Source organism: Chinchilla lanigera, unplaced genomic scaffold (assembly GCF_000276665.1).
Source record: "Chinchilla lanigera isolate Chin_1 unplaced genomic scaffold, ChiLan1.0 scaffold00038, whole genome shotgun sequence".
NCBI lineage: Eukaryota > Metazoa > Chordata > Mammalia > Rodentia > Chinchillidae > Chinchilla > Chinchilla lanigera.
The window spans coordinates 14,303,320-14,324,909 of NW_004955439.1; the positions used below are offsets into that span (position 1 = coordinate 14,303,320).

General features: G+C 44.1%; 1 protein-coding gene across 1 annotated transcript in view; it reads right to left on the reverse strand.

Moving 5' to 3' along the window:
- Kif25 (kinesin family member 25) overlaps window positions 1-8,011 on the reverse strand; it is a 28,346-nt gene extending 20,335 nt beyond the window's left edge. Inside the window, 4 exon segments of the mRNA XM_013517304.1 lie at window positions 4,179-4,215; window positions 4,513-4,590; window positions 5,866-5,923; window positions 7,828-8,011. Of these exon segments, the coding sequence (XP_013372758.1) occupies window positions 4,179-4,215; window positions 4,513-4,590; window positions 5,866-5,923; window positions 7,828-8,011 (357 nt within the window).
- Between the last annotated feature and the right edge of the window lie 13,579 nt (window positions 8,012-21,590).

A 21,590-nucleotide genomic window follows, 5' to 3' on the forward strand; every position in this document is an offset into this window, starting at 1 on the left:
ATGAAGCCAGGATTATTATCAATCAGGCAGGGTCTCTTCCATATGATGGAGCATAGAAGTGACATCAGAAGCAGGAACAGAGGCAAAAGCCATGTTCCAGCAAAGTTAAGAGGCTGCAAGGCACAGAAACAAAAGTACCCAGCTTGTAAGAAAGGTCAGCTGCCCTTGCAGGCTGCTGGTTTATGGGAGTTTTTCCATACTCTGAGGGGTGCAAAAGCATCTGGAAGCTCTGAGCTCTCTATTCCCAAAACTGCTGTTTCCTTTAGCACCAAAACACTCTGCAGCAAGGGCGGCAACATCCTTTTCCTTCCACACATTCAAAGATGGTCTTGCTGGTTAATTGCAGATGGCAGGTTCTGTTGCTCCTGGTTTAACATGTCTGATTTATCAACCCTTTCTGAGCTCTTCCCCTCCCTCTGAACAGAGGGCTGACCCTCTCATCCCCTCCCTCCTCCCCAGGGCCAGGAATGCAACATCTATTTCCAAATCTACTTTCTGCTCAATGTCATTTGGCTCAGATTGTAGGACAAACACAACATGCCTCACACCAGACACCAAATGCTAACTGATCCCTCTTGCATTTTTGATGATGACTGAGGAGTACAGATGTCAGGTGATGACTAGGAAGGTGAGTTCCAAGTCACACACTGTTCTTACGCATGTGAGGTACATAGTACATTTTCTCTTTAACTTGTCTGAACTGACACAGCAGGTCTAAATTACTTTGCTTCATTGCTAGACTCGCAAGGACTCACCGGACAACAATCTAAGTCAACGGTGACCTGGGTAATGGTGCTGCCACTTGTTGAGTTGGAAAAGCAAGAGTAAATCCAAAGAGAAAGTCAAGAATTTAGCTTTTGTTTTTGGTTTGAGAAATGTGTGGACCACACCCAAAGGCCCTGTTAGTGTAGCCTGTGGGTCTGGAACTTGGAGGAGTCAGGACCAGAGAGGGACACAGCTGGCTCAGCCCTTGGTAAACACAACAGCAGGCCAGGTGCTGCACACAGCGCAACCTGATTGTGCTCTGCATTTCTGAGTAAGTCACACTGCTATATGGTTCCCGCCCTCCTGGCGTTTCAAGGCCTGGAGACCAGAGATAGAGAAGATCAAATAATCTGAGAAGGACTTGCAGATCCAGCCATTTGAGAGTCCTCTCTGGAGTGGCAAATCCACCAGTGTCTCCAAAACGTGTTTTGACATTGAGATAAGTGACTTGATGAAGAGGCTCTGCCATCTACACTCAGGAATTCAAGTCAGTAACTGTCAAAGTCGCTAATATGGAGAATAGCAAGTGACAGGTCAGCAAGACCTTGATACAAAGCCAGAAGTCTGTTCTCCCATATCTGATTATCAAACAAACAGATGTAAATTAAATGAAAATATGCAAGTAAATAACCCAATGATGGCAGCCATATGAATGAGGTCAACAGTCACTCTCCTTTGAGTCCAAAACTATTAAACTCTGAATGAGATTGTTAATTGAAATTAAATGCCATATTACATCCAATGCAAACTAAAACTCTTCAGATTTTTGGAAATGAAGACGGCATGTGGGAGCCAAGAGGTACAAGGTCACAAAAATGAAGAGTTGCTCTTTCAGCCTGGCTCACGGTACAAAGTCCTTTCACAAGCAGATCTATTCAATAATTTGAATCTTGCTGATTTTTCTTACACATAATCCCAAATGCCCCAGTCAAAAGAAATGCTATTTTATTTCATAAGATATGAGAAGACTCAGATTTCTGAATTTGGAGATTCAGTAGGATTTTGCAAGGCCTGGAGAGGCCCTTCAGAGGATGCATAGAATAACAGAAACATAGCTAATAATAAAAGTGAGCCTTCCTTGAGCGCTTGGCCAGGCCTCCAGCTCAGGGCATGCACTCCCACTGGAAAACTCTTGAGGGCCGGCCAGACTCACTGGTTACAGGAAGGTTAGGATGGGAGAGTACGCAGCTCTAGACACTCACACTTAGTTATGGAAGACTGCCAGGGATTCTTCTAACCCACTCCTTGAGATAAGTGACTTGATGAAGAAGCTCTGCTATCTACACTCAGGAATTCAAGTCAGTAACTGTCAAAGTCGCTAATCTGGAGAATAGCAAGCGACAAAGCCAGAAGTCTGTTCTAAGGAGGATTTCATTTGTCTCTTTTTGCTTTGCTTCCATCAACAATACTGGTGCTTAAGGCAACATATATCCAATAAAAAAAAATACCCTAAAATGAAATTTTTGAAGTGTTTATTTCCAGAGACACTGTCAGTGGAATTTTAAAATATAGCTGAATAATTTTCTTAGCCTGTTTGTAAAAAAAAAAAAAAAAAAAAAAAAAAAAGGAAGGTCTGCACCCTGTTAACTGAAAAAAATTGCTAAAGTTCATGGTACACAATAGATTGACTCAGATGAAATAGACCCTTGTGAAAAAGTGGGTAAGACGGATCATAAACAAGATAAAATATCTTCAAAACGATCTAATCCATATGGGCTGGATTTTCAGGTTAAATTCAGAATTAGCAATACTAATTGTTTAGCTACGCTGGCCTGTTGTACAGCAGCTTGCACTCTTGCTGTCCGGGAAACTGACCAGGGGCCCTCCAGAAGCCACCTAATCACCATGCAGAGGCTACACCTCTTAAAGGTCCCACCACCTTTCAATATGCCATCCTGGGACCAAGCCTCCAGCATGAGAACCTCTGGGGACATACTCAGACCATATTCAAACCACAGCAGTAGCAAAACAGGCTACTCAAATGTGCTGCTTTGGTATGAAGATCATTCTGAGGTTCTACCGCCACCCTATGTCTTCACTTCCTTACGAAGGTACAGTGTCCTGTAACCTCATATTAAGTAAGTCTGTGTACTGTTCTCCTGCTAACCTGTCCTATGCCAATTTAATGCTCAGCCCTGCTAGCAACTGTGAAGGGGAGACAGAAGTTCTTTCCCCATTAACACTGCACACACCACACTCCCATATCCCACACTTATATAGCTGGCTTGTCCAAGTTGAGCTCCAAATGACGCCCTGTAGTGGCTGACCACGTGGCTTACATGTCTTTCTCTACAGCACTTGCATTCCCCTCCCCCCTTTTAAAATGCTACTGATTTGTTAGAGAAACCAGATGCTTTGTCCTAAAAAGCATCCACATTCTGAATGTGGCTGTTTCCTTTAACAAAACAAATGGGACACCTGACTAGAACAGAAGGCCTTCATAGGCAGCCCTGACCGCTTATGCCCCCTCCCAAGGCAGTTTCATGGACCCAGAGGGCCACAGCGGCCATTGCTGACAGGGAACCTTGACTCCTCACAGGAGTCAAAGGGTGGCTTCCAATTTCCTCATTCCTCCTGAATTTACCAACAGGGATCATTTGTAAAAAAAAAAAAACTTTTTCCTCAAAACCTACTCATTTTCCCTGAAATATATTTCCTATAGGATGCACATCAGTGAGCATTTTTAAAGAAATAATGACAAACTCAAAGGCTTTAACCATAATTCCATGTCCCAATCTGCTTGAGTTACTTGCTGAGCTTGTGCTTCCCCCTGCACGGGCAGGAGTCCCTCATGACGAACACTGCATCTTGGGTTCACAGCCATCATGCTTGGTGCTTCTCTCTGTCCACACCAGGGGTCCAGGCTCCTCCTGTCCACTTTCCAACCCAGACTAGGGTCACTTAAGCAGAACCCCTTCCTTAGAGACCACAGCAGCGTTCTGGGCCAACACAAGTATGTACTTCTAGGCTTTATGGTAGATAAAGCTAAGTGTGATGGTTTTAAGGAGAAACAAATTCCCACCTATTTCAAAGTCAAAATTATAAACTTCATTCTTAACTTGATTGCTTTTATGCTTGTAAAGATAGTTCTAAATGCTCTAAATTTTAGAACTCAATTGACAAAAGATTTATCTTTTGGGCTAGAAAATTAATGCAGGTGAGGTAACTCCCTCCCACAGACCTCAGGATGCTGGTTTCTCATGAGCAAAGTGAGTACAATGCTTTATGAATTAGTTTTCCAGCAGAAATCAAGATGCAAAAGCTATTCTTGTTGACCAAGATAGCACAGTGTAAGGAAGGAAATCACCTCATATTCATTCCACCTCTGAGTTGCTTTCAGCGGCGGAAGTGGTTGAGAACAACAGGAGTCTGAGCAGGAAGCTCCTGTGAAGACGACACTCAGGACGACTCACCTCGTCCACAGTGTGGGCCGCTTCTCGGGAGCTGGAGCTGCAGGGGTAGAGGACGTATGAGACTCTCTCCAGTGTGATTTCTCAATTCCTACATTCCAAACTCTAGAACACTCTTACTTTTTCCCATGCTATCACTGCTTCCTTGTCGGATTCCTTGTCCCACTCCTTTGTCTCCCTACACAGGGATTCATTGTGTTTCTAGGCCTCGTCCTGTGTCCATGTGTCTGTCTCTCTATAGCCCCATTCTTTGCCCCTCTGGCTTCATCCTTTCTTTGCTCGTTAGTCCTCACCACACTCTCTCCCCTTTATTTTCTCTTGAAATTTTTCCGATTACCTTGCTTTCCATCCCATGTTTCTGTCCTCACTGTAGTCACTTACATGGTATTTAAGGCTCCCACATGTACAGCCCCGCCTAGAACACTGGAGACACAGAAAAGTTACAAGGTCTGTGCCTTCGGGAACCTAAGTTCCTGCAAGCAATCAGGAATGTGAAAAAATGCAACATGTTTCAAAACAAAACTAAATGAGTGTGAATCACAGAAGAACAAAAACAAACCCTCTCCTAAGCCTCTTGGAGCTGGACAGGACAGCCACTGGGAACACTTTGTCTCACTGTTCCCAGTGGCTGGGGCAACTGAGCAAAGGCCTTTCTGATTTACTCAGTTTGCATCTGTTTACATCTATTAGCCACAGATTAACAGTGTTACAAAAGGAGTCAGTACAGACCATTTGAAAGCAAGTTCAAGAAAAGTTAACCCATTTTAGGACTATCAACTACTATATTACATAGTTGTTCCCTATTTTCAGTTCTTTGATAAATGAAAAATGGCTACCAATCAAAAAAGTACATTTCATACCATCACTAGCAAAAAGGAAATCCTAATGCTTTGAAAAAAAAGCAAATTTCAATCACCATCAAAAAGAGACTGTTTCACTTTCTGGGACTGACCAAGGGCTTCCAGAAGACTGTCTAAAATCAATGCTAAATTGTCTAGTGTAAATATGGGGCCTTAAAGAGAAGCAAAACCTGGACAGAGTAAGAAGGGGGACCAAAAGAGTAACAGAAACCAAACTCTAAACACAAAGTAAACCATTGCAGGGACCAAAGGCAGGTGAGGAAGGTGGGGCGCCCCTGGGAGTAGGAGCAGGTAGGCGGTGGTGGGGTTAACAGGGAAAGAACCAGGAGTCTGGTGGAACCTGCCTTTTAAGTAAACATTTGAATGAATGAACTGGAGAGAGTGGTGTGTTACTTATGACCACCATCAAACTTTCTCCAGATCAGAAATATGAGTCAGGTCAATTCTGATCACCCTCTTGTCCCTCTAGGAGTATCTGGAGGAGGTAAAAAGGAAGAGGGATGCTCCTTTCGAGGGTAACACTTCCCTAGACAGGACAGGGACAAATCTTGGAGATATGTGCAGCAGAACACTTGGATGCTCTGTGTGTGTGCAGATACTTTGGCCACTTTGAAGCCATGTTCCACAGGGACAGAGCAGTCCTGAAGGGGAACCTTCATCCAGATCCCAGGAGCTTTAATGAGGACCTAGGGCTTGGAAAACTGAGGACATGAAAATTCCCCAGTGCTACATCTACGGGACCTTTTCCTAAAAATTCCCCAGCCACACACAGTCACACAAGAGTGCCATAGTAAGTTACTCATTCTGTGAAATTGGGTCATCTAGCTCACAATCCAAAGGCAAGAAAGGACGAATTCGACAGTGAACTCTGATATTTCTTTTCAGCTCCTGCAAGGATAAATAAATTCCAACTGTCAACACAGGAGCAAGACCTAGCTCCAAGCTACTCTGGCAGAAGATGTGCAGGGAGTAGCCTTTTCCACAGATGTGATCATTAGTGTGCTAGACTCATTTGGACTTGGGGGGAAATCCCTGAAGTGTAGGGTTGTCCCTCGTTGTTTACTGCCAGCATTTTAAAATTCAAAGTAACAAATCTATTCCTTGGCAAATGATTATCATCTGGCAATATTTATCAACAAAAATACCTATTAATGGTATCCTGGACTAATGGTTTTAGACATTCTAGATAGAATTTTAGATAATTCATCTTGTTCCTTGTCATTCTGACCCTCCCCAAAGAGCTGCTCTAAGATGTGATGCTGCCCAGTCAAAAGCAAAGAACCACTCAGCTATGCTGTCACCACAGATATGAGGGTACAAGGAAGGAACTAATAAGGTTTATATTATGGTATGAATATGTTTCAAAACAGTGTTTAATCCAGCCATAGACCTGAGAGGTAAATTTCTGCAGGCTATCCTCTTGTGGCTCTGATGACAGGGAACTTGCCCCTGGGTACTATGTTGGTGTCCCCTACCCATGCCTTTATGATGTGGGACCACAGTAAAGATGCCAACCATTTTTCCACATGGCTCTTTCAAAACCCTGAGCTTGGAGACAACACTCTCAACCCTGGGTGCTGCTGCCGTCTCGTTAGCTCCCGTCAGACCTTGTCACAGCAAAGTCCCACCAGTGTCCTTAGATGGCTAAGATCTACCAGGTTGGTTTCACCCTTCTCTGAGTGTTGTGTCTGGAGTGAGAAGCTTCTCTCTGGCATGGGTCCTATGCAGATCTGAACAGGACTGAGGCTGCTCCAGCCCTTCTGCCCTTCCAGACACACAGCCCAGAAGAGCCCTCGCACGCCCAGCAGCTCTGAGGCTGATGGCTGACACGAAGTTGGGGGCCATCATATAAAATCTAAGTCATGGCACACAGGCATCTGGCATCCAAAGAGACCTGGACCCAACCCTATGGGAGCCATTGGCTCCTCCTTTCTCAGGTCACGGTGACATACTTGGGGAGGTAGGGGGATCCTTGGCACATATGTAAGTCTGCATGTACCTGAAAGTACACCAAGCCAGACCCAGAGTCACAGAAAAGATCAGAAGGGGAGGAAAGCTGCACTGAACACCTGACAAGAGACAGCTTTCAATAAGGGGGAGGGCAGGGCTAGATGGGAGAAAATATATGAGACCCAGCAGCATCCCACCTGCAGAGGACATGTGCCAACCCTGCAGACAGGGCCGTCACTGCCTGCACCTGGGTATCAGCACATGGATAGAGAAGCCTGGTGGCAAGGGCACCCCTGCCAGAGGCGCTGTCCATCCCTCATACTTCTCTAGAAGCTTTCAAGAGGGCTGGCTAGTAACAACACAATGATGATGTCAACTTTACCATGTAAATCTCTCCTGGAAACTGGTCTTGGCTTAGCAGAGCATTGCCATTGCTGAGGAGCCCTTATATTCTTCAGCACCCCCCATCTTTCCTGTGCACCTCACTTTCTGAACCCTGACGTCACCTTCAGTTATTGCTCTAGTCTCTTAAAATAGTGTGCAGTACTCTGATCAATCCCTTTCAAAACTGATCACTCTCAGATATAAAAAGCCTGTTTTTCACATCTCCAAGTAACTCAGAAACACGATCATCTGGAAAGAGCCAGGGGAGAGCCTAGAGGACATCCCTGGGTGCCGGTGTGGCAATCCCTGACCCTGACAGGAGGCAGAAGCTGTACGTGCTCCCTTTGCTCAGTCTTGACACACAATGTGCTGAGGGAGCAAGCAGGGTGTGCACCCACAAGCTGGGAACAAGCTCCAGCTACGCTCTGAAAACTGAGTGAGTGACTTTAGCTAGTTACCTGGCAGTTTCTCAAGAGGTCCTCTGTGTTCCCACAGGAGCCGAGCCAGTGAGCCTTTCTCCACACTGTCCATGTGGGGGACACAGACAGGTGACACCAAGAGACCTAAGCTCATTTCGGCACTCTTGGAATCTTCGCAGTCAGTGCTCTGCAGTGGACTGGTGTCCATTTTAGGTAGCTTCATTCTGCCCTTTCCCCCATAATGAATCTACAGCTTATAGGGAATTTTTACTTAACATCTGTCTTTCATCACTAGATTCTCAATCCAGAAAGGTAGTACCACTCTGAAGTTTAAATAAATGACCAAAATGCTTTAAAAAGTGCCTGGTACACAGTAAGTACCCAATAACTGTCTTTCATTAATATTTTCAGTACTGGACCATATAAGAAAATGTGCTTAAATTGAGAATTATTCTCATGCATGTCTATTACTGAACAGAAGGATCACTTCCTCACGGGGTCAGAGAGCCCCTCAGGAATGTGGGCTTTTGGTCACTGGAGCTAGAGACACTGGCTAAAGTACAACCACAGGAAGCCACACCTCCCAGAAGCATGACTGTTCAAATCAACACCAACCGTGCCCCTCCACCGCTGTGCTGGTAAGTGGAGGCCTGGGATTTAGCCTCACCTTTCCTGAGACTGCAGATCTTATACCTTTGAAGAAAGTGAGGGAGAGATCTTAGATTCTTGTTGGACTCCCTGTGGAGCAAAGGAGCTGACAGGGTACAGGGGAGGCTAGGTCCCCACACTGTGGAGAACTCAGCACAACCCACCAGAAAGAGCTCTGGGTTCCTGGCCCTTCATACCCCAATATTCTCCCACCTCTCTTCATTGTACTCCTCTCATCCAGACCCACTGGTCATCTCAGAGATGCTGATGTGGACTTGATGTATGTTCCGCATGGCCCTGAGCCATAGGGGCCTTTTGACACCAACACCATAGTGACTCCCTCCTTCTCCTTGGCCACTTCCCAATCTACTAGCCACAGCACCCTGCTAGGGAAGGGGGACATGCAATCCCAGGTAATGGTCTTTGCACTCAACTCTGGTTTCTGCTGCCCACTATGCTGAGACCCCCCCACCTGTCCTCCCACCCCTTTGTACTCTCATGAGGGTCTCTGAAACTTTGGTCCAGTGTCACTCAGGTGTGTCTTCATGCCACTGCACGTCTGTTCTGATGCTGTCTGCTACTGTAGACAGAATGATGATATGCTGGCTTCCTGGGGCCCTCACCACCAGAGTGTTGTGGAGCTCTCTCCTCCGCTGCTTCTGCAGGTGGTAGCGCATGTGCATTTCTTTCAAAGACAGTTGGAGATGGAGGATCTCTGACCGACATGCTGAAAGGATAATTTCACCCAAGCTCACACACAGCAACATTGCAGGAAAGGAGAGCCAGATAACCTGGAACATTGAATAGCTTCTCCAAGCACAGATGATGTTACAGGAGATGCTGAACTTCCCAAGTAGTCTGTAGGATAGGCTTTGGACCATCTGAGGCTACAGGTGTCCTGTGTGCACAGGGATGAATGGTGGTGGCACACACTCAGGAGCCCAGGCTCCACGATCACCTTATGGTAGAAAGCTACCCCAGTCTTGGAGCCTGCTCTGTGGGTATCTGAGGTAACAGAGAAACTAGGTCTGACTTCTCGTTCTGCGTACTGTTAGTGGTGACCTGCAGCCTCTACTTCCTTCCCCATTCATCCATGACCTAGCCAGAACGTGAGGATGACTGGAGACTGTCTACTCAACACTGATCTAATACATAGCCACAGCCGAGTCTGCACACCCTGGTACCCAGACAGGTTACTGTGCAGGTGGCCTGGCCAATAGCTTGAAGTCCCATGCAGGCTACTGCAAAAGTTGTGCTGTGGCTAGAGGATAAATGGCACCCAGGAAAGTCACTCAAACATCTGGGGCTGCACTTGTGCTGTTAGCTGTAGGGCACAGCTTGGCCAGGGTTTCCAGGAACCGAGATGGGGCACCATAATGTGATGCTCATGGCCCTGAAACACAGCACCCTTAAAGAGCTTGTCTCCCTTAGGAAAGAAACTGGTACCCAGAGAGAGAACAGGTACAAGAAGGAGAGTCCCTGACTGAGTGTAGCCTCTGCGTGGAGCCTTCCAACTCAGCCACTCGGCTGATTACCAGCTCTCCTTGGTCCCGGCACTGGCTGCTCTACCCCCTGACCTTCCAGATACAATGCTTAATTTAGCACCAGCCATGTCTGACACCCACCTCTGATGAGGATCAGCTAAAGAGATGAAGACACCCTGAGGAGGCTGTTATCCAGGACATCCTGTGGCCCTCAAAAAGGACAGTTATCATGAACAAACACCAAGGGACATCTTTTTCTCAGCCATATTTCCTAGAGTCAGTGTGGGCAGTGACCCCTGGATGGTGTCTAGGGCTGCAGAAATGTCACATAGGGCAGCATATCCTTAGGGAAAAGCTGTAGCTGCTCTCCTCCCTCTTCCCTGTGACACTGCCATACAGTGGTGGGTGTACTCAATCTGGGAGACCACACACATACACACCCCTCATGCACAATGCACATACCATACATACAACACACACTATGCATAGCACACAAACACATGCATACAACCTTCCTGTATATGCAACACTATACACACTAACACCTCCCTCCTTCCACAAATACCACACACGTACTATACACAGCATGCATACATATATGTGCACACACCTACAAACACAGCAGTCACATCCCGAGATGCTGTGGGAAGTCACACAAGTGAATGCATTATGGAGGCCACTGAGGGAGTCCAGATCACTTGGGTTATCGTAAACATCTTTTAGCCTGACAGGACAGCAATAGAAGTCTACATGTTTTGATACACGTATCTGTGAAAACACAGGATGATGACTTCCCATATTCCTGGCTTGTGACCTGTCTCAGGGGTGGACACCATGCAATATGGCTGCCACAAGTGTGATCTAGACACATGCAGCAGTATTGAGGAGTCTGCCACAGCACTGAAGCACTACCACAGTGCAAGTCCAGTAGTTTGAGATAACAAAGCCATTGTAGCCAAAGAGTGGCCTCGACTGTGGATTCTAGGACAGGAAGAAAGAAAGGAGCCAGCAGGACACCTTGGCCCTGTTTGGGGAAAATGGGCATAAAAAGTGCCAGTTTGGCCCTAAACGGCAAAGTCAAAAGAGAAAGAGGAGACCCTGAGGCAGGGTGGGCTGAAAGGGAGAAGAGGCAGAGGTAGCCAGACACGAGGAAACAGCTGGCACTGAGTCACTGCTGTGAGTGACGTGGGATGTATTCTTGACACTGTCAGGAATCAGCAAAGGGTCCAAAGAAATGACTTAAGCGGTCATTTGCTAGACTCCTCCCAAGCATGCACCAGCTCACATCCAGGTGGAGATGTCTCACCTTGCAGACTGACTTTCAGTGCCAAGCTGCGCTCTTTGCACAGCAGCTGCCATATCAGAAAGGTGTCCCTGGTATTGGGCCTGACAGCTGCTCAACAGGCCCAGAAATGAAGAGCAAAAGCCCTTGACATCTTCTTTAAGTTTCTAAGGAAGGAGAACATCTACATGTAATGCAACTGACTATATTTCTATCAGCTGTTACAGTATAACTGTACAATGATCAATCGTGCAAGCTGCTATAAACCAGCACATGGCCCTGCCATCAGCAACCATGCATTACTTATCATGAGCAAAATCCATCTGAACAGAAGCTGTTCACCAGAGCTGCATGGAAATGTCACAAATGCAAGCCCAGGGTGATGTCCAGAAACACTGATTCAGTAGTTGTGGGACTGGAGCTTTAGGAGCTGCTCGTGCAAGTTTTTAGATTTCCTATCTTTAAAGTATGTAGGAAACAACAAGTATGTCTGCAATTTCCGTAGAAGCACAGCTCATTGTGTGTTTGTGGGACATTCTTTTCTCCCTATTGTTTATATCCTCCTGAGATTGGCAGTGTCCTTGTCTCTGTGTTGCCTCATCCAATGGGAACAAAGCTCTGATGGACTCTCCAGATCCACCTTCTGGGAGCTCTATTGTCCTGAGCCTGTGGCAGTGAAAACCATTTACCATATCCATGTACATAACAGAATCCCAGGGACAATAAGCATGGGGGGCTTTAAGGAACTGTGGGAGCAATTAGCTGGTATCCTATGCAAAATATGTCCTTCTCCCATGAAATTACTACAAAGATTTTTGAGTATGAAGACATGATGATCCATGGAGTAGAAGAACTTCGGTAGCATGGTCTCATATTTACCATCAAAAGCACTGGAATCATAACCTCTTAAATGAGCTGACATGTTCTTTGATTTTTAGATAAATATTTTTTCTATAAAACATGGAGATTTTTTTCATATATTTGAAAAATATTTTAATAAAATATCAAGACTACATTGAATGAAACTATTTTTATTATCTAGAATACAGATAAAGTTATATATCCTACTCAGAGATGGATTAATCTTACTCAGGTGGGAGATAAAAATGAATTCTATATAAATCCACTCTAAATGGACAAAAATAGTTGAAAGCCTCTAATCTGACTAACAAAGAGAGGAGATTAATCCTATTTGCAGATGGTGTTTGTATTGTTGTAGTGATTTTTTTCTTTCCAGTTTTTTTTCTCTTGGTCACATTGTTTATAACAAAAGCTAAAACAATCCTGTTAATCATAGGTATAAAAATATCCTATCTTGATTTCATCTTGGAGAATTGCCAAACATTGTATGGAATAACAATTTTTCTAATGTTTCTTCCTAGAAATCATTAATGGTTTAACAAGGAGTACTTGCATTTGATGCCATGATGCGCCAGACCTATTTAATCTGATATTTTCTACCATTTAACATTACAATAAGAACAACTCTGATTTACAAAATTAAATATCTAATGCAGCTACCTTAAACTATTAATCTCATGGCCAACATAGATTTTTTGCTCTCATTTTTGCTCATGATCTCAATAGGTCTATTTAGTAAGTATTTGATAGCAGAACTGCCAAGGAACACTATCTGCTACTGATGTGAAAATAGGAGGATGTTATACTTTTTTTTTTGTCTTTTTTCAGACAGGGTCTCACTATGCAGTTCAGGCTGGCCTTGAGCTCACTTTGTAGCTCAGGCTTGTCTGGAACTAGCAACGATCCTCCTGCCTCAGCCTCCCAAGTGCTGGGATTACAGGCGTGCGCCACCATGCCCGGTGGAGGACATTATACTCTTAAGAGGACCAGCCTGCAGACTGCATGTAGACCACCTGTGTGATACCTGTGAGGAGCCCCTCTCCATAAATATGGGATTCTCTTCACTTCAGGTGTGGATCTCTTCTGACAGATAGAAAATAAATACTTCACATTATTTTTCCCCTATACTAAAGATTGAACCCAGAGCCTTTACACAGGGTTTTATCCCCAACACTTTTCCAGACAGGGTCTTGCTAAGTCACCCAGGCTGTGGTCAAACTTGTGATCCTCTTGCTCCTGCCTCACAGACTATGGGGAACGCAGGTGTGTGCCAACATGCCTGGCTAGCTGCGCATAACCACGAGCTCACTAGTGAAAAACAATCTGGTGTGCAGCATGGTCGCATTTACCTGAATCAGGTGGCAGAGTTGCACCAGGGCTGGGAGAGCGCTGCTAGGCCAATGCTGCTGTCCACGGAGGAGAGCATAAAACCACGTGGCCTCACGGCAACTCCTCCCAACTCTTTCCTGGTACTGTTGTATAGAAAAAGAAAAGATAATTTAAAGTTTTAAACCCATGGAAGCACAGCAGGGAACTTTCTGCTGAGAATGAGGCTGCTGAAGGTTCACGAAGCTCTGCAGAGAAGGCACCAGGTGGAACTTAAACCACAGTGGGTAAAGTCAGGTGAGTAACTCTAGGCAGAATGAGCATGTGAAGAAGAGGCTGGCCCAGGGCTGCACATGGCTGGTACTAGCCAGGTGAGAGGAGACTCCAGGATGAAAGGAGCAGGGCTAGGGGCAAAGCCAAGGTTCAACTCCAGAAGGGAAAAGGACAGAGGATGGGAAGGCACAGGAGCATGGCACAGAGGCCCCCAGCCTGGGAACTGGGATCTTGATGGACACAAGGCCAAGCCTTATTGGATCTTCAGCAGCAGGACTTTGAAGACAGACACGCGTGAAAGCTTTCCTCTGGAATTTCATGGAGAATGGGGAGGTGAACAGAAAGAACCCGTGTGGCATGGGGTGACTGTCCAAGACTCAGAGCAGCAGAGTAAGGGTACAGATCCCAAAAACACTGAGGAGATAGATAGCTGGGACAGGACAGTGGGGTGCAGGCAGGGGGTGACGGAGCCCAGAGCAATCCTGGGTTCTAACATGAGTGACCACCACAGCTGAAAATGCCATCACTCAAGCAGCAAAGGAGCAGGAGCAAAGCAGAGCACTGCAGTAAGAGCCTCGTGCTGTCTGCTCCCTGCAGCGCTTGTCTGGGCATTTGCACGCTCCCACTGGCTTTACAAGCAGATCTGTGAACCTCAGTGGGTAGGACCTGGCCATGGAGCGGAGCTCATGTGCTGCGGAGCTCATGACTCCTGTGGCGAGGTTGTTCAGTAAACACAGAACCCTGGGCTCCTGAGGGATGTCTGTGCCCAACAGACTTCCAAGTCACTGGTGCAAAGACAGCAGCACTTCAAAGCAGGTTGGGGCAGCCCAGCACGAGAGAGATTGTCCCATAATCTGTTTCAAAGTTAATGGTTCAAAGAGGGAAGAGCCACTGGAGCAGCAGGATACCACTGAAGCTGGAGTAAAATACTGGAAGTGTACAGGAGCCAGAAGAAAACAGGAAGGGAGGCTCTGGAGGAGACTGGCCACAGCTGGTTTGCATAGTCTACTGTATCCTTAGACACCACCAATGCACCTCTGTGGGCTCCAGGCAAATGACAGATGTAGAAACTATTGGAGATTAACCACACCTCCCCATCTGACTAAAGAAACTGAAGCAAAACAAAGTCTCTAAACTATCAGGGCTCAGACTCGCTCTGAGGGCTAAGAAGGAGTAATAGATGAATAAGCCTTAAGAATTATATTCTAAAATGGGCATGGTGGTGTACGCCTGTAATCTCAGCATTATGGGAGGCTGAGGCAGCAAGATCACAAGTTTGAGCTGAGTCTGGGCAACTTAGTGACTTAGCAAGACTGTCTCAAATTAAAAAAGGGTTGGATATCTAGCTCAGTGTGAAGGTTTTGAGTTCAATTCCCAGTATCACTCACTCACACCCTGCCCCCACACAGAGTTGTATTCTAAAGTCTCCAACATTGATTATAAGTGAAATATTATTCCTTTTTATCCCTCAGAGAGAGCCTGAGCCTTGTTAGTCCAAGGCCTTTGTTTTGCTTCAGTTTTTAGCAAATGAGGCAGAAGAATGGTTAATCTTGCAATGTTCCTAAATCTCTAATGTGTCAGGTGGGGAGACATGGAAAACAGGAGGGCTCTTCATGGGTGGATAGTCTCTCTCGGAGAGAGAGGATAAACCAGCTGCAGCTACCAATAGCTTCATCTTCATCTGTGTAATACCTAGTACAGCAGCATGAAGAGGTGGGGCTGGGATGTCTACACTGCACAGCCTGTGACTGACAAGTATACTGCACTAATGAACACAGTCCATTTCCATCCACTTCTGAGGGACTGGGTGGGCCAGGCTGCGGGCAATGTTGAGACCCTGCTGCTGCGTGTCATGAGACAGTACTCAACTTTCTGTTTTGTAATTATCAAAAAGACGATCAGGAGCTTATAATACAAATGCCAGAAAACCGGTCTGAGCTGTCAGAGAGGGACTGGTTACGTATGTGATGAACAGATACGAGAAATAGGTGGATTCACTCAGAAGAATATCAGTCAACTTCCCACAAAAGTGGCCTCAGGGGACGCAGGGGTGCTAAAGGGTCTCACTGCAAAGGGACATGAGGTATTCTCTGGGAACTGCGGCTAGGCGTGCCAAGGGTGCCCACCATGGTTTGAATGGCCCCTCCAAAATTCATGCCCACTGTGGTGGCATTAAAAAGTGGAGCTCATGGGTGGGTAATGAAGACACCCAGAACTCATGCTTGACAAGAGAAGGGCTAGAGAGAGCCGGCTTCGATCTTTTGAGCTCTTCTCCTCTCCCATCATGCAAGGACACCAGAATAGGGCCATGTGGACGAACGAGCCTTGATGGTGGGCTCCCAGCCTTGAGAACAAGTGATAAATGTTCTTTACGCAGTACTCAGTCTCAGGTGCTTTGTAACAGCAACACAGAAGACTAAGACTTCCGCGCAACTATAAATTTACTAAACTTAGAACTGTACAATTTAAAATGGATGAATTTGTGGTACATAGGTTACACCTCAATAAAACTGCTACAAAAAGAAACAGCTTTGAGGTCCCTCCTTAATTTGTTACTCATTAAAGATGAGAGCGAACAGAAATGAAATAGGAACTTATTTCAGTAAGAAAAGACACTTTAAGACAGTTGAAGAGTTTTTATCACGATACTGCCTGGAAAAAAGGAAAGATCAATGGAGAGTCACCCTTGATTTACTTTTTTTACAAAGGGTAAAAACTGACTTCAATAGTAAATCATTGGGTAAAATTCACCAAATCTGAGAAATTTAAAAATGTTACCTCTACCACTTTCAGATGAAGAAGAGCATTTTCTGTTTCCAGCTCAACTATTCTTTCTTCTTTGACCTACAATGAAGAATCCAAAAAGGAAAACAATCATCACAGCACTTACTTGGCTGTACTGAAACAATGAGAACTGACAGAGTACACACAAAGATAGAAACACACCAGCAAAGGACACAGGGAATTCCACTGCTGGGTCCCAGCACTCACTGTGTGGCTTCATGGGACAAGGACTGTCTCAGCTGGCAGACCTGCTTGGCTTCACTGACACCTGCACCCATTGCCCATGAACCTTCCCTACCGAAGGGCACCCCAGACTAGGAGTGACCCTCACTCTGGTCCTGTACGAAATACAGGCCCCAGGCCCCTCCCACCCTCTAGTGGGAAAGGTGCTCAGACAGGCTTGCTGGGAGGGATGGTTTTTGATGAACCAGCCACAGAAACATAGAGAGAGCACTTCTAGGAGCTGGAGCTAAGGAATGACCCAGAGCTGGTGTGGTGCAGTCTGTAAGCCAAGGCAAAGAGGGAGTATGTGTGCAGGCCACATGGGCAGGAGGACACATTGGGTTGTAAATAGGGTTGTGAAGCTATAAACAGGTTGTAAATGCTGAATGACTAAGCCACTGGAGAACACAGGGCACAGGGAACTACAGTTTCTTAGGACGACAGATTTGGGGTCAGTCCCTCCTGCTGGGCACTCTTGCTCTGCAAGGCTCCTGACAGGCAGGTCATCATAAAGAACCTGTGATCATTTTAGGACACTCTCCCTTTCAACTCCAAACTTTTTCTGATTCACTATACAAACCTGGTACCCAGGAGCCATTTATCTTGCTATATGCATTCACTTTTGCCCACTATAAAAATCTCCAGAGTATTTCCACTCAATATTTAATTCCAGGATCCCAACACTTCTTACAATGCCATGGGATCTAAAGTTTTAAGTCTGTTATATCTTTGGTTAAATGTATTACAATATATTTTGATTTTTTGATGGTACTATACATCTGTTTCTTTCACTGATACAGTACAGAAATACAACACATTTCTACATATAGCTCTTGCATTCTTCAATCTTGCTGAATTCATTTTTTTAGTGCAAAACTTTTTTTGGTGGATTCCTTTGGACTCTCTGTCTACAATCTTATGTTATCTGCAAGTGGAGACTGGTTTACTTCTTACTTTCTGATATAGATGCCCTGTCCTATTAATTTGCTTGCCTAAAAGTCCTGAGTAGCTTCTCTAGGAAAATACTGGATAGCAGTGCTGAGAATGGATGTTTTTCTTATTCCTGATCTCAAAGAAGTTTCACTGTTAAGTGTGATACTAGCTGTAGGTTTCTCATAAATGTCCTGCCTCAACTGAGGAATTTCCCTTCTATTTCCACTTGGTTGAGTTTATAATGAAGGGGTGTTGAATTCTGGTGACTGCTTTATCTGGGCCTACTGAGATAATCAGGGATGCTTTGTCCTTTATTCTAGTGATAACGTATGTTACATTAACTGATTTTTAAATATTAAGCCAATCTTGCATTCTTGGGGTTAAACTCATTTGGTCACAACATAAAATCCTTTCTACAAATTTTTGAAATTAATTTACTAGTATTTTGTCAAAGGTTTTTGCATTTTTGCAGATTTCTGTATTCATTAGAGGTGCTACTCTAAAAGCCCCTCCCTGCTTATGCTGTTTTTGTGTGGTTTTGACATCAGGACAATACAGTACTGGCTTCATGAAATGGAAAATATTCTCTCCTATTCTTCAGACAAGTGTGGGGAAGACTGGTGTTAATTCTTTCTTGGCTTCAATCCAGTGAAGGGTTCTGGGCCCGGGCTTTTCCATGTCTTTGACTACTAATTGAACTTATTACAGTTTTTTTCAGATCTGTATACTTCTTCTTGAATCCGTTTTGGTAATACGTGTCTTTATAGAAATTTGACATTTTCTTTATTTAATGTTTTGGCAATGTTTATAGTACTTTCTTTTAATCTTTTTTTTATAGTAACAACCCCATCTGTTTGTCTTGATTTTAGTAATTTGAGTCTTTTCTTTTTAGTCAGCCACTCTAAAGATTTGTCAATTTTGTTATCTTTTCAAAGAGCCAATTTTTGGTTTTGATTTTTCTCTGTAGCTTTTGTGTCCTGTATTTCTGCCTGAACCTTCTTTCTTTGGTCTAAATTGCCATTTTATCTTGTCATAAGGTAGAAGGTTGTTGATATGAACCCAATATTCTTCTAAATATGTTTTTAAAGTTGTAAATTTCCCTCCAGGCACTGTTCTAGTTATATGCCATAAAGGTTTTATATAATATCCTCTTTATTCACCTCAAATTATCTCATTTCCTTTGTGATTTCCTTGTCACCCTGCCTTGGAGCCAGCCAATTATGAACTGAAACCTCTAAAAACTATGAACTACAATAAACCTTTCCTACTTTAATTTTGGTTGTTGGGTATTTTGTCTCAGTAAGAAAAGTAACTAAAACATAGGTTAACAAAAAGTGTGCCACTTTTTTGTTTTCTGTATGTCTTGTGTCTTTTCTGCTCTTTCATTACTTTGCATTGAATGGATATTTTCTGGTATTATATCAATTAGTAGTGATCCTTTTCACTAATTTTTGAGTTACTCTCTTAGTGTGTGTCCTAGGGTTGATGGTATACAGAATCTACTTCATATTCATAGGAATAACTCCAGTGAGATATAGGAACATTATTTCCAAATAGCTGTATTTTTCCTTCTCATTTTCATGTTGTATATAATAATCTGTTACAAATGCAACACTATACTGTTACAATTATCACTTCATATAATTTTTTTTTTTTTTTTTTTTTTTGGGTTTTCTCCGGTACCGGGAACCGAACTCACGACCTTGCGCTTACCAGGCAGGCGCTTTTGCCGCTGAGCTAAATCCCCAGCCCCAACACTTCATATAATTGAGGAAGCTGAGAAAAGAAAGAACAGCAAGTATGTATTTATAGGATTTGTTTACTTCTTCATTCACTATTTCCATTTTCCTTCATTTCATCCTGTGAATTCAAATTACCAAGGGGTTTCATCCTCTGACCTCATGAAAACTTTGCTCCCATCATTTCCTTTGTGTTCCTCTTTTACTCAAAGATACCTTTCTGTTTTGTACTGGTCCAACAATGTAATTATATACATACTGTGGTATACAATTGCTTTTAAACTTGAGAGGAAAGATGAAGAAATACACATTTATGCTGTCTTTTACAAATGCATAATTACCTTCATTCCTGTAAGATATGTACATTTCCATGTGAGGGTCTCTTGCTTTTGGCTGAGGTATTTCTTTTACTGTGTATTTTCTTGGAAGGTGTAAAAAAAAAAAAATTGTGTTTCTGAGAATGGTTTCATTTTTCTTAAATTTTGAGTTTTGCTGGATGCAACATTCTTTGAAGAAGCTTTTTATTCAGTACAATCTTAAGTGTAGTATACCCTTTGGGGTTACACATGAAGTAATGGAATTAAAAAAAAGAACTACCACTTTTTGGGCCTATTTCCCTTCTGCAAGTCATTCAATTTCACTTTTGCTTAATGCTATTTTAAATGTATAACTAAATCTTTGGAATCAGTTTTCCATCCAGCAAAGCACAGGGTAAATTTCTGTCCAATGGTACACCAGAAAATCACCAAGGGTTTTACTGCTATTTTATGTGGTCCAGACGCCAGGGCACCACTAGGTCAGAATCATTATGTCTGTAAACAGCCACAGAAACACAGGCTTTGAGATGGAGCTGAATCAGTATGAATTCTCAGAGTCTAAATTTCTCCCTCCTCAAACTGTGAAGTACATTTCTAGGCACTAAAACACAGTAAAAGTAAATGCCATAATTCCAATATATACACATCTGGTTCTACCAGACAGAACTCCCTAAGTTCCTCCAGCCCTCAGATAATTTCCTTCATGAAAATTTCTTTTCCATTTTTTACTTTACAGTGATTATTGACTATGATCACCTTGCTGTACAAGAGACCTCAAAACTTATTCTATCTGAAACTTTAATCTTCTAACCAACTCCCCATTCCTCCGTGCCCCCAGAAAAGTCCTCTAAGTTCTACAATACTGTCGCATCCTGGTACCCCTTGGATGACGATCACTAGGAAGCAGCACTGAGCAGGATTTATATTAACCAATTGGCTTCTCATGTTTACTCGCAAGTCTGCCCAAGACCTAGGCCCCTTGTCTGGAGATGGCAGCCTGCAATGGTGGGTGAAGCCTTGGCACATCAAAGGACAAAACAAGGCCATGGCTAAGAACGTGGCTCCAACCTCATTTAGCTAAAGACTGTAACTGCAGGCCTCTCATTCCTGGGGTGAAGGCCTTCCTGGAGATAACACAGTTCTCCTAAATTAACATCATGTATTACTTGGCAAAGTCCTTATAGGGATTCCCAAGGCTCTGCCCAGATTCCTGAATTTTCTTCAGTATTCTCCTCCTTTGCTTAGTAACAATAAATATGGGCTACCTAGAGAAGCTCTTCTTGGTCTTAGCCCCCAGAATCTAAAATACTGTGAGAAGGCTTGGAATTTCCCAGAGCCCTGAAATCATTTAATTTCTCTCATTTATTTAAGCCTTCGCTGTCCACTCATTTGGGAGATTGTGGGCCTGATCAATCTGCAGTAACTTGGGGATAACACTAACATAGTACTAGGAAGCACACACCCTAAGAAAAGCAGATTAGAGATAGGCAGTTTAGATGGAGCACCCCTCAGAGGCTGCACTGACCTGAGAGTGGGGCTGTCCTTTTTGGTCCATCTCCACAGGCCTGGCCTGGCCCTGGTGCTTGTTCTTGGCCAGTAAAAGTCCATTTCCTCATCATTGCACTTGTATTTTTACAATTAAACACACCCCTTTACACCAGCTATCCTGAGTGGGTACTGCTAAAAATACACCTTACCAGGACATCTAATTGGTACCGTTTACTTATTACTATGTATATTCAGGAATTTTAAAGTGGCCATGACAGGCAGCATAATGGGCTACTGGATACTAAGGTGTAACGTAGAAATCCTGAAGGCTTAGGTGGCCAACCTTCTGTGTGGCTCCAATGTGAAAGCCACTCTTGAGCATCAGTCAGCTATCACTGGGCAAATAATACATCCTCACAAATGGAAAACACTGCTTGACACGGAG